Source organism: Podarcis bocagei (genome assembly GCF_964188305.1).
Source record: "Podarcis bocagei genome assembly, chromosome: 5".
NCBI classification, from domain to species: Eukaryota; Metazoa; Chordata; class Lepidosauria; order Squamata; family Lacertidae; genus Podarcis; species Podarcis bocagei.
In genome coordinates this window covers 36,606,451-36,618,868 of record NC_138129.1, presented here as the reverse complement: position 1 = coordinate 36,618,868, position 12,418 = coordinate 36,606,451, and the positions used below count along the sequence as shown (strand labels likewise).

At 40.7% G+C, this 12,418-nt stretch overlaps 1 protein-coding gene across 1 annotated transcript in view; it reads right to left on the bottom strand.

Moving 5' to 3' along the window:
• RSBN1 (round spermatid basic protein 1) overlaps positions 1-1,973 on the bottom strand; it is a 32,380-nt gene extending 30,407 nt beyond the window's left edge. Inside the window, exon 1 of the mRNA XM_081195200.1 lies at positions 1,498-1,973. Within this exon, the coding sequence (XP_081051326.1) occupies positions 1,498-1,945 (448 nt within the window). The 5' untranslated portion in view covers positions 1,946-1,973. The remainder of the gene's footprint in view (positions 1-1,497) is intronic.
• Between the last annotated feature and the right edge of the window lie 10,445 nt (positions 1,974-12,418).

Here is a 12,418-nt window from a genome sequence, read left to right as displayed (position 1 = left end):
ATATGCAACTGTTAGTACCACAGACTTCTGAAGAATAGCCAACTGTCTAAAAGAGGGTAAGCTATCTAGAAGCAGGGCAGTTTAAAAACCCACTCATCTTTTTAAAAGGAAAAATATTGTAAGAGTTAGAGACATTAAATATATAACTTTAAGAATTCCAAAAGACTCAGGTATGCTCACATGAAAGTTTCAGAAGTCTGCACAATAACATGTTTATGCTCCCAACAAGCATGTAAGACTTTAATATTGTTTAATAATTAAACAATTTAGCTACTGACTTTTTAAAAAGTTGCAAAACTAGAAAAACTGTTCAATGAATCAAAAACAAAATGTTCAGATCAAGACTTTTTGTAAGTGTAAAAATAATATTGCAATATTATGTTCTGGACCCACTAACACTAGTCCAAAAACAGCCATTTTGTACCAATATATGTACTTGTTGGACTTCTTGGGTTAATGAGTGTTCAGTCCTCTTAAGAACCATGTTTCTTAAGTGTGTGTGTGTGTGTGTGTGTGTGTGTTTGCATACCAGCTTTTCTTCCAAAGAGCTCAATGTGGTGTACATGGTTCTCATCCTCCCCATTTCATCCTCCTTACCCTGTGAGGTAGCTTAGGCTAAGAGATGATGATCGGCCCAAGGTCACCCAGTGAGCTTCATGGCTGAGTGGGATTCAAACACTGGTCTCCCTGATCATACTCCAACACTCTAACCATTACGCCACACCACCTCTTTTTAAAAAGTTCACTTTTATCTTTGTTTAAGTTCTATTTCCACAAGAGTGAGGTTTCAAGAAACACACTGCATAGAGCAATCCCACTACTACTATCCTACTGCATAATTGAAATCAGGAGCAAGCATAAAGATAAGACAGATAAGACACTGTCAAGAGAGAATGAACTTTAGCTCACCCTTTAACCCTTAACAAAACGGGCAACTAACTAAACATATCACTATGCAACATCTGGAGGAAAGCAAGAGATTAACTTAAATACGTAGTGAAGAAATGCAGCTGAGGCATGACAAGCACAAGCATTTAAAAGGCAAGAAGGAACTCTGACAGGGCCAGGCGCGCCTTAGCAAGCCAGCCTGTCGCTAACCAACTGACAAACGAAGGTGAAGTCCTCCAACAGGTATATAAGAAGCAAACTCCGCCGCCCCACCTGGCAGCTCGAACGGGCACCCTCCGCCGCCAGAACCAAATGCAGCGACCTCTGCCTTTGACTGGGCCCACTATCCCGCCGCGGATTTCAGCATGTAGAATCTAATAGCCAAGCGACGCACAGAGATGCGTTTCCCCTGCTCTGGCCTCCAGGAACCGGACCTGGCAGATGCGCTGAAAGGCAGCAAGGGGGTGTCGCTAACCTCCGGCGTGGGGCGCCACAGACCGAGGGGCGTGGGGCGCGCGACTACCTGCCGGGCAAGGACCCCGACCCAGAAGGGAGACTCGACCCAGGGGGACCGACGGGCGCCCGCCCCCTACCAGCCCCGCCGCTCACCTCGCTTGCTGGGCCGCCCGACGGCGCCGTCGCCGGAGCTTCCCCGCCTCCCCTTGTGCAGCTTCCCCCCGGAGGAGCGGCCGGGCTCGCAGTCGGCGCTGTCCGGGCGGTGCCGGTGCCGGTGGTGATGCCGCCGCTCGCAGCGCGGGGCCTGCGCGGGGAGGCTGAGGGGGGAGAAGGTGAAGAGCCCCGCTGCGGTGGACGCTACGGAGGGCGCCGCCGACAGGCCGGGGACGGCGGCCGGCGGCAGCGGCTCCGCCTGAGCGGGCCCCACCACGAGCGGCTGCTGGCTCAGCTTGGCCCTCTTGCACCCTCCGAGCTCCCCCGGCGGGCCTTTCCGCTTCCTCCCCCCTCCCCTGGGTCTGCCCGGCCGGTCGCCAAGTGGGAGCGAAGGCGTCTCTTCCGCGCCCCGGGACACGGCGCGCACTGCAGCGACCTGCGCAGCCATTTCACCGTCTCCCTCACACACATTTAAATGGCCCGAGCGCCAGCTGCCACCGCGCAGGCGCCGCCTGGTACCCCCTGGGAATTGTGGTCCGGGCGGGCACGCCGGGAGCTGTAGTTTTCGGGGACTAAGCGCATGCTCGGCTGCGCACAGCTTGCTGGGAAAGCAAGTTTTCGTTTGGGCTCCGGGTAGTTCTTGAGGGAGAGGAGCGTGCAAAGAGTCACGCAGTGCGGGCCTAATCACGTGGACTGTCCGTTTACTTCTGAGAGGAGGAGGAGGCGGCGGCGGCGTCGATGCCACCAGGGACGAAAGACAGTCGTTCAGCTTTTTGCTGTGGCTTAGGGGTTATTTTGGAACCTATTTTTAGTTGCAAGTTTGAATCCCGGAAAATAAAAAAGCAGCATTTGGTGATAAAGTCTCTGAGCACATACAGAGTTCATTTCATCATTGTTAAGTAAACAGCTAACCCGCACTCCAGGAAGAAGGGAGAGGACTTATATTTCAGCAGGGTCCATTTTAGCTGTCATGATTATTTTCTGTACGTTTATGTTACCGGTTTTTAAGCCAGCTTCGGGAGCACGGAAGTCTAGATCTAATTACTAATTTATACAATGTTCACAATATTAAAGTTGCCCTTGAAAGTGTAACTTGTGAAATTACTAGAGGAAATAAAAGGTACATTAGACTGTTTTAATTATTTGATCTTAAGCAGCGTTCACAAAATTTAGAAAGGAGTAAATCCTACTGAATTCGTTGGAATTTACCTTGGAGTAAACAGACTACATACTGTTCATTTTAGGTTTAGTCATGATTCTTTATGGTAATAGTGTTGATAGGGACAAATGGATCTTTGTGTCAGTAAAAGAAAACTGATTTGTCCAATAAGTCAGCAGCCACACACAAACATACCTCTCCCCAATCCTGCACATGTTAATTTCTTTGGAAAAGAGGTATAGCTTTGCCCAAGTAGCAGCAGTGTAGAGAAGCTCATGGGCCTGCTGTTAAAACAAACAAAAAAATCTTTAAAAGTTTGAAAAGAAAACCAACTTCACAATCTCATCTTCATAGACAAGAGGTATAACTTTGGAAGAGCCATGTAAAACACAAAGGTTAAGCTGTTAGTTGCACTTACAAAGAACCAGGATTTGTGTTGTCTGTAATTACCAGCAGGCTTCCTTTTCTTCCTGATCCTGTAAATATAAATTGGTCCAGTGAGTTTTGAAAGTGCTCTTTGATGCAAAGATAAATGTTTTTCCTCCGCAATTAGTACTGCATGTAGGTGTCTGGTAACAGATGTTTAGGAAGCTGTGTTTCAACAAATAGTGCATTTGGTGCACATTTTAAGTTCTGGCCTAGTTATCTCTGCAAGTGCTGCAATCTAGGTCCTTCATTCTGAAGCTGTCAATACTCTGCTCAGGTGTATTATTTTGCCTACCTAGCAATCCCCTCATGGCAGATATTTGTTCTGCCACCATAAAGCATAAAAAGTTCAGCTCTTTTTCAGAGAACTCCAAAAAGCATTTGAACTTGGACAGCTCATACTTACTTAATGAAGAAGCAGCAGCAGCAGCATTCAGACTGATAAACTAGGTCACTCAAATATTTCAGCTAATCACTGCTAGAGGGAGCTCTGTTGTTTTGTATTTTATAGAAGATCAAAGTTGTTAACTTGAGTACAGTACAGTATGTACAAGGATGAGAGTCTGGCAGATAGAATTCAACTCAACTGTACATCTGCTTATAGGATATATGCTTTTTTAGACACATTATTCTCTCAGTATCATACAGGATAAGAAATTTGCATTACTTAAGCCAAACAAAATAGAATACGCTATAGGAAGCTGCCTTATACACAGTCAGACCACTGGTCCATCTACCACAGTATTGTCTGTTCTGACTGGCAGTGGCAGTAGCTCTCCATGGTTTCAGACAAGGGATATTACTATCCCTACCTAGAGATACCAGGGATTCAACTGAGACTTCCTTCATGCAAAGTACTGAGCTGTGGCACATCCAAAATGCTGTGTATGTTCTGAGACATACTTTCAGATCTCAGTGAGTGGTAGTGAGGACCAATGGTGCCCCAGATGAAGTGGATATGCACCTGAGGCAAGGGTGAGCAGAAGATTGAGCCCATTCTACTAGTGTATCTTCAAGTGTTTTGCAGTGCCTCAGCATTTCAGACTCACCGTTGTTCTAATAATATCAACAACAAAATGACACACACATTAAACTGGACAGCCGAAATGAGGGAAGCCTAGGGTAACTAGGAACAGACTGTGAGCTTAGATGGGTTCTAGAATTCAAAACAAACCTTTGTTCTCTTAGTATATATGTCTTGCACCCGTCTCCAGTTGATGAGATAGCATGGTTCTTCTTGTAAAACAAAATAATCAAAAACAAAGTGAAGTCTGACGTCTGACTTAAAACATGTCTCACCAAAGTAGTAGTAGTAGTAGTAGTAATACACAAAATAAATTGCATAAATAACTTAAACTACATAAGCAAAATCTCTTGAAAAAGCACTTAACAGTTGAACAGTTCCTCAAATAATCCTAGATCTAAAGTATAGGTGGGAAATCATCTGTGTATGGTGATGGTGAGTAGACCAGAGCCAAAAGTAGGTGCAGATGACCCATTTGTATGCATTCACATATCCAAAAACCATTTGACATCAAAACTAGAAGGGTTTAAAACCATTCATCCCGGGTAAGCTTCCTTCTGGGATGATCTGCAGGCAGTAGCTGAGGAGTGGGAAAGAAGGAGCTGTGTGCTGCTGATCAGCAGGACTGGTAGCCACACTTCACCACGGCTCAGAGCAAATCTCTTCCTCTCTCTGGCTTTCCTCTCTCTGGCTCTCACAGAAATGCATCAGGCTCCAATGGAGGAATAGAGCTATTCCCCCCCCCCCCCGGAACTTGCTGGGTGGTGAGGGGGGAGGAAAAGAAAGGAGAAGCAAAACTGCAAACTGGATGGGAGCCCTCTACAAAGTGCCTTTGGACCACAGGTTGAAGTTTCACCATCCCAATATAATATATACTTCAAGAATTTGTGGAGAGAAAAAATGAACTCCAGAAAGCAAACATTATTTGAGTTGAGAATTCAGCATGATTAAGAAGGCGTTCCCAGCAGGTGGAAAGTTTTAGAAACTACAGCGAGACACAGTGATATATCTACTATCAGTACTGCCAAAATGTTTGTTTTAAATATGTCTATCCTGCCTTCTAACCTAAGTATCAAAGGCGGTTAACCCCATGGATTAAAACAATTCAAAACACATGAAAGTACAATTTAACAAATACTATAGCATGTCAACTATCAAATATTGAAGACATGCATCTTGAATGTCAAACGTATTAAATACTTGAGTAGCTGACAAATAGACAAACTTTTCAAATGACAAATTTGAGACAACCCTACACTCAGTTGGTTAGGGTGTGCTGTGATGCATGCTTAACTGGGATTAAGCACCTTTCAACAAAGTGGGACTTGCCTCTCAAGAAACATCTTTAGGACTGCACTATTCATGGAACACAGTTGCTAGGCATACTGCATTTTACATAAGGATTGTTTTTAGAGGCATTTAGTTTGAGGTGTTCCATATATTGCAAGTATGAACCCAAATACGTTTGTGTTAAAAGGAGATAATTCTTCAAAGCAAACAAGCCCACTAATTGCTATTTGATGTACTTATGCAAACTGTAGCAGCCCCAGGCCGACAAGCAGCCACTTCCCCACCTTCCAAACGAAATACAAAAGTAGTCTGAACTGGAAATGCACATTGAAAGACAAGGAACTGATATAAAGTTGCTATTTGGCTTTGGCATTCTCTCTCTCCCTTTCAAGTTTAGATTTGCATCGTTTAAAATAGGTGTGCAAATTGCCACCTCCCTGCTCGTCTGAAGCATAGTGCTTCAGTGTTTGCAGTGAGAGATGGCGTTCTAGTCCTTATTGACAAAATGAAAACTTAGCAAATCACGCAGTCCAGTTGGCATCCACCCAAGAGTTTTTAAAGAATTCAAATGTGAAATTGCAATAGTCTAACCAAACTATGTAACTTGTGTCTAAGATCAGTCTCCATACCTCACTGGAAAGTGGCCAATGTAACACTAATGTTTAAAAAAAGAATCTTTTTAGTTTTATGTCTGTTCTGAGAAAACTGGTGGAAAGTATTGTTAAAGATAAAATAACCAAGCAGATAGAAGATGTGTGGGGAAATTTTGGCCTGCCAGATGTTGCTGAACTATAACTCTCATAATCCCTTGCCATTGGCCATGCTTGCTGGGGCTGATGGGAAATGTAGTTCAGCAACATCTGGAGGGCCAAAGGATCCCCACTCCTGCACGGCCAGGGAAAAAACAATGCTGTCCAGGGTTGTAAAGACTGCAGAGAGAATAATTGGGTGCACTCTTCCCACCTTAGATCAAATCTATGCTCTCAGGTGCCTTAAGAAAGCGGCAGAGATAGCGCAGGATAGTACGCACACCGGAAATGATCTCTTTCAGCTTCTGCCTTCTGGAAGAAGGTACAGGGTTATAAAGACTAGGACTAGCCGCCTGAGAAACAGTTTCTATGCAAATGCAATTCTGGTTCTAAACACAGCATAGTGTTATAGTATAGTGTATTTTAAAATTGGGTTTCAGAGTTTTTAGGGGTTTTTGAATGTTTTATGTAGTTTTTCAATTTCATTGTTCTGCATGGGACAATGACAATAAAGATATCGTATATTGTATATAGAACAAGTCTTGAACCAGAACCAGCATGGCTTCCATGACAATTAGTCCCTTTCACTAATCTATTAGAGTCCTCTGAGAGGGTCAACAAACATATATAGGTAATCCAGTTTACATAGTGTACCACAACTTTAAAAAAAAACTTTCAGTGCACATTGGAGCAAAACAATCTTAGTGTTAAATATATACATTCATGGAGTCTGAACTGGTAGTGACTGACTAGGAACAATACCTTGAGGTCATAGTGGATAGCTCAATTAAGATGATAACCCATTGACCCAGTGTGTGGCAGCTGTGAAAAAAGCAAATTCCATGCTAGGTATCATTAACAGAGGTACTGAAAATAAAATTGCTGGTGTCATAATACTGTTATACAAATCAATGGTGCGACAACTCTTGATATATTATGTGCAGTTCTGGTTGCCTCATCTCAAAAAATATATTGTAGGGTTGGGAAAAGTTCAGACAAAGGCAATCCAAATGATGTGATGAAGCAACTCTCCTCTGAAGAAAGCTTATGGTGCTTGGGACTTTTTAGTTTAAAGGAAAGGCCAAGTTGAAATGATAGAAATGTTTAAAATTATGCATGGAGAAAGGAGGCGGAGAAATATTTTTCTCCTTGTAGCATTGGAATTACTCAGAGAAATTTGTACTAAAATGCTGGTGAATTTTCATGAGGGTTTTTTAAAATCGCAAAATGATGCAAAATGTGGAGAACTGAATTTAAGACTGGAGAGAAACTGAGAAAACCGAAACTGACAGATCCTTCCACCCCTATGTCTGAGTGTTGGACCCTTGAGCCCCTGGCCTGATCCAGCAGACCTTTTTATGCCTCTAGTCAATGAGGAATATACTGAACCCATAGAACGTACTGGACACCCACAGGAAACAGCACCTTTTCTTCTTTTTTTAAAATAATATTTATTAGTTTTCCAACAAATTGAACACAACACTACAAAAAACCAAAAAAGAAAAAACATACAATAATACAATATAATACAAAAAAAGAAAAAAACTGCAAAACACTGACATACAACTAACAAAACAAAACAAAAACCATTTAAAACACAGTCCAATTTCAATATCTTATCTTTCTTTCGCTAATTTCCACGACCTCCTCACACCTCCCTTTTTGTATTCCACTTCTATTAATTGTTTCAGCAATTCCTTTCCATCTTCCTCTGTTTTCTATCCTATAATTGTCTTAACACATTCTAACCTTATTTTTCCCTTTAATGCTCTAATAATCTATTTATACTTAATTCCTTATAACATTTCTACTAAAGCCATATAACTTCATTCCAACATCTTTCTAACATTCATTAATTTTACAGTATTTCTGTAAATAATCTTTAAACTTTTTCTAGTCTTCTTCCACCGACTCTTCTCCCTGGTCTCGGATTCTGCCAGTCATTTCCGCCAATTCCATGTAGTCCATCAACTTCATCTGCCATTCTTCCCGGGTGGGTAAATCTTGTGTCTTCCAATATTTCGCGATGAGTATTCTTGCTGCTGTTGTTGCATACATAAAAAAAGTTCTATCCTTCTTTAACACCAATTAGTCAACCATGCCCAGGAGAAAGGCCTCTGGTTTCTTAAGGAAGGTATATTTAAATACCTTTTTCATTTCATTATAAATCATCTCCCAGAATGCCTTAATCCTTGGGCACGTCCACCAAAGGTGAAAGAATGTACCTTCAGTCTCATTACATTTCCAACATTTATTATCAGGCAAATGATAAATTTTTTGAAGCTTAACTGGTGTCATGTACCACCTGTAAATCATTTTCATTAAATTTTCTCTTAAGGCATTACATGCCGTAAATTTCATACCTGTGGTCCATAACCGTTCCCAGTCAGCCATCATTATGTTATGTCCAACATCTTGTGCCCATTTAATCATAGCTGATTTCACCGTTTCATCCTGAGTGTTCCATTTCAACAGCAAGTTATACATTCTTGACAAATTCTTAGTTTTTGGATCTAACAATTCTGTTTCCAATTTTGATTTTTCCACCTGGAACCCAACTTTTTTGTCCAATTTGTATGCCTCCATTATTTGATAGTAATGGAGCCAATCTCACACTTTATTTTTCTATTTTTCAAAGCTCTGCAATTTTGTTCTCTCTCCATCTTGTTCCAGAATTTCTCAATATTTCGGACATTTGGCCTCCATATTGAATTTTTTCTTCCATTGGTGACAACCATCTTGGGCGTTTTCCCCCCTAACAAATCCTTATATCTTATCCAAACATTAAACAATGCTTTTCTAACAATATGATTTTTAAATGCTTTGTGAGCTTTTACTTTATCATACCACAAGTATGCATGCCATCTGAATACATTATTAAAACCTTCTAGATCCAACACTTCAGTATTTTCAAGAAGCAGCCATTCTCTCAGCCAACAAAAGGCAGCTGATTCATAATAAAGTTTAACGTCTGGCAGGGCAAATCCACCTCTTTCTTTAGCATCCGTTAGTATCTTAAATTTTATTCGAGGCTTCTTGCCCTGCCAAACAAATCTAGAAATATCCTTCTGCCACTTCTTGAAACAATCCATCTTATCCAAAATTTGCAATGTTTGGAACAAAAATAACAACCTTGGCAGCACATTCATTTTTATCACAGCAATTAGGCCTAACAATGATAACTTCAAATTTGTCCATACTTCTAAATCCTTTTTCACTTCAGTCCAACATTTTTCATAATTATCCTTGAATAAGTTCACATTTTTAGCAGTCATGTTAACCCCTAAGTATTTCACTTTTTTAACCAATGTTAGTCCTGTCTCCTCCTGAAACTTCTCTCTCTCATTCATAGTTAAATTTTTCTCTAAAACCTTGGTTTTCATCTTGTTCAACTTAAAACCTGCCACCTGTCCGAATTCTTGAATCAGTTCCAATACCCTTTTGGTACTAGGTTCTGGCTCCTGTAAAGTCAATACTAAATCATCAGCAAATGCTTTCAATTTATATTGTTTAGCTCCCACCTGAATACCTTTAACCTCTTGGTCCTTTCTAATCATATTTAGCAAAACCTCTAGGACCGATATAAAAAGCAATGGAGAAATTGGGCAACCTTGTTGTGTCCCTTTTTCAATCTTAAACTCTTCTGTCATCACATTATTCACAATTAGTTTTGCCTTTTGTTTTGAATAAACTGCACCTATACCATTTTCAAAACCTTGTCCTACCCCCATCCCCTGTAAATTCTTCTTCATAAAACTCCAAGAAATATTGTCAAAGGCTTTCTCTGCATCCACAAATATCAATACTGCTTTAGTATTGATATTCACTTGTAGTTTTTCTAGAATATTAATTATATTCCTCGTATTGTCAGACAGATGTCTGCCCGGGAGAAAGCCTGCTTGGTCTGTATGAATTTCTTCTGCTAACACCTTTTTTAATCTTTTAGCCAAAATATCTGCGAAAATTTTATAATCCACATTAAGCAGCGATATAGGGTGGTAGTTCTTGAGCTGTGTCTTTTCAGTCTCTGTTTTCGGTATAAGTGTAATGTAGGCTTCCTTCCACGACTCTGGTGCCTGTCTTCCTTCCAATATTTCATTGCAGACTTCCTTCAATGGTTGTATTAACCATTCTTTCAAAGATCTGTAATATCTTGAAGTCAAACCATCTGGTCCTGGAGATTTGCCTAATTGCATGTTTTGGGTGGCCTCCTCCGCCTCCTGATCCAATATCTTATAGTTCAACATTAACTGTTTTTCCTGAGAGATTTTACGTAGTCCATTCATTTTTAAAAATCGATCAATATCTATTTCTTTTTGCTTCTCCTTTGTGTAAAGTTGTTTAAAATATCTCTGAAAACATTTCCTGATCTCCACTGGGTTCTGTATATTCTTTCCTTCCACTTCCAAGTTCGTAATAGTGTTGAGTTTTTGTCTTTTTTTCATCTGCCAAGCCAACAGTTTTCCACACTTATTTGCCGATTCAAATGTCTTTTGCCTTATCTGTTTGATCTTCCATTCTATTTCCTGATTCATCAGCTTCATATATTGTGTTTGGTATAGCTTTATTTCTTTCAGGATCTCCTGTGACTTTGGTTTTGCTCTCAGTTTTTTCTCTCCTTCCTTTATTTTCCCCAGGATTTTATCCTTTCTTTCATTCTGAATTTTCTTCTTAATTACATTCTGTTGTATTAGGAATCCTCTCATAACTGCCTTGCTTGCGTCCCAAATTACTCTTTTCCACTGTAGTATTCATATTTATCTCAAAATAATCTCTTAGAGTTTTTTGGGCCTTCTTGGTCACCTCTTCATTCCTAAACAAAGTATCATTCATCCTCCATCTAAAGGAACCAATTGACATCAATTTCATTTCCATCTTCACAGCATTATGGTCCGAGCAAGTTCTAGGGCAAATCTCCGTTTTACAGATCTTCGGGACCAGTCCCCTGGTTACCCAAATTTGGTCAATTCTTGTCCAAGTCATTTTAGCCTCAGAGAAGAAAGTTCCCTCTCTTCCCAGAGGGTTCTTCGTTCTCCAAATGTCAACTAAGTCCATATTTTCAGTCATGTCAAAGAAGGTTTTTGGTAGTCTACCATGTTTGGTGACTACCTGTCTCTGTGCCTTGTCCATATTTGTAGACACCACTCCATTCATGTCTCCCATCAAGATCATATTGTAGTCCATATAGTCCATCAAAGTCTCATGTAACTTCTTAAAGAACTCCGATTTTCCTTCATTTGGTGCATAAATACCTACAATCAAAAATTTCTCTCCTTGTAATTGAATTTCAATTGCAACAAATCTTCCTTGATCATCTTTAAATATAAATTTTGGTGATAGGCTCTCCTTTGCATAGAGGACCACTCCTCTTTTTTTTACTTTGTCCGATGAAATAAATTCTTGGCCTAATCTTTTATTGCTCAATATCTTCCTATGTAGCCTTATCTCGTGTATTTCTTGTAAACAAATCAAGTCCAAATGCTCTTTTTCCAGGGGAGTTCAGTCCATTTACATTCCAGCTCAAGACCTGCAGCGCCATCATGTGGTTACTTTGGTACCCCCCCCAACTGCTCCCAATGCTTGTTCCTCTTCTGTTGGTAGTGATGATGGTACGTTCACTGGGAGGTCCAATCCAAAGGATAATGTCGATATATCCAATGTTCCCCTGTTTGGTGATCTTCTGTCCGATGCTCTTTGCTCTGGTCCTCTATCTGGTGATCTTCTATCCAATGCTGTTAGCTCTTTTCCAGTTCCCTTCTGCAGATCTTCTTCATATTTGGTCAGAAACTTTACTTTATATTCTACTGATCTTATTTTTATTTTCCTTCCTTTGAAGCTAAAGGATAGGCCTTGGGGGAACTCCCACCTAAAAATGATTTTATTCCTTCTCAACAAAGCAACAATGTCTCCGTAGTTGGATCTCAGGTCCAAAAGGTATTTTGGGACGTCTTTAAAGTTTTCCACTCTTGACTGAAGTATTTCTAGATTCTTCTGGTAGTGCCAACCCAAAATTTTGTCTCTCTCTTCTTTGGTCCGGAGGGAAATCAAACAGTCTCTTATTCTATTCTTCTCTTTCTTCCCTCCTCTTCCAAGTCTAAATGCCTTCACAATTCTAAACTCTTCTTTACCCAAATCCAATTCCCAAAAATCAGCAAATTCCTGTGTAAGAAAATCTATCAAGCTTTCCTTTTCCAATTCCGGCATACCTCTGATCCTCAAATTTGTCTGTTTTTCTTTCAGTTCAATCATAGCAAGGGTCACCTTGTGCTCATC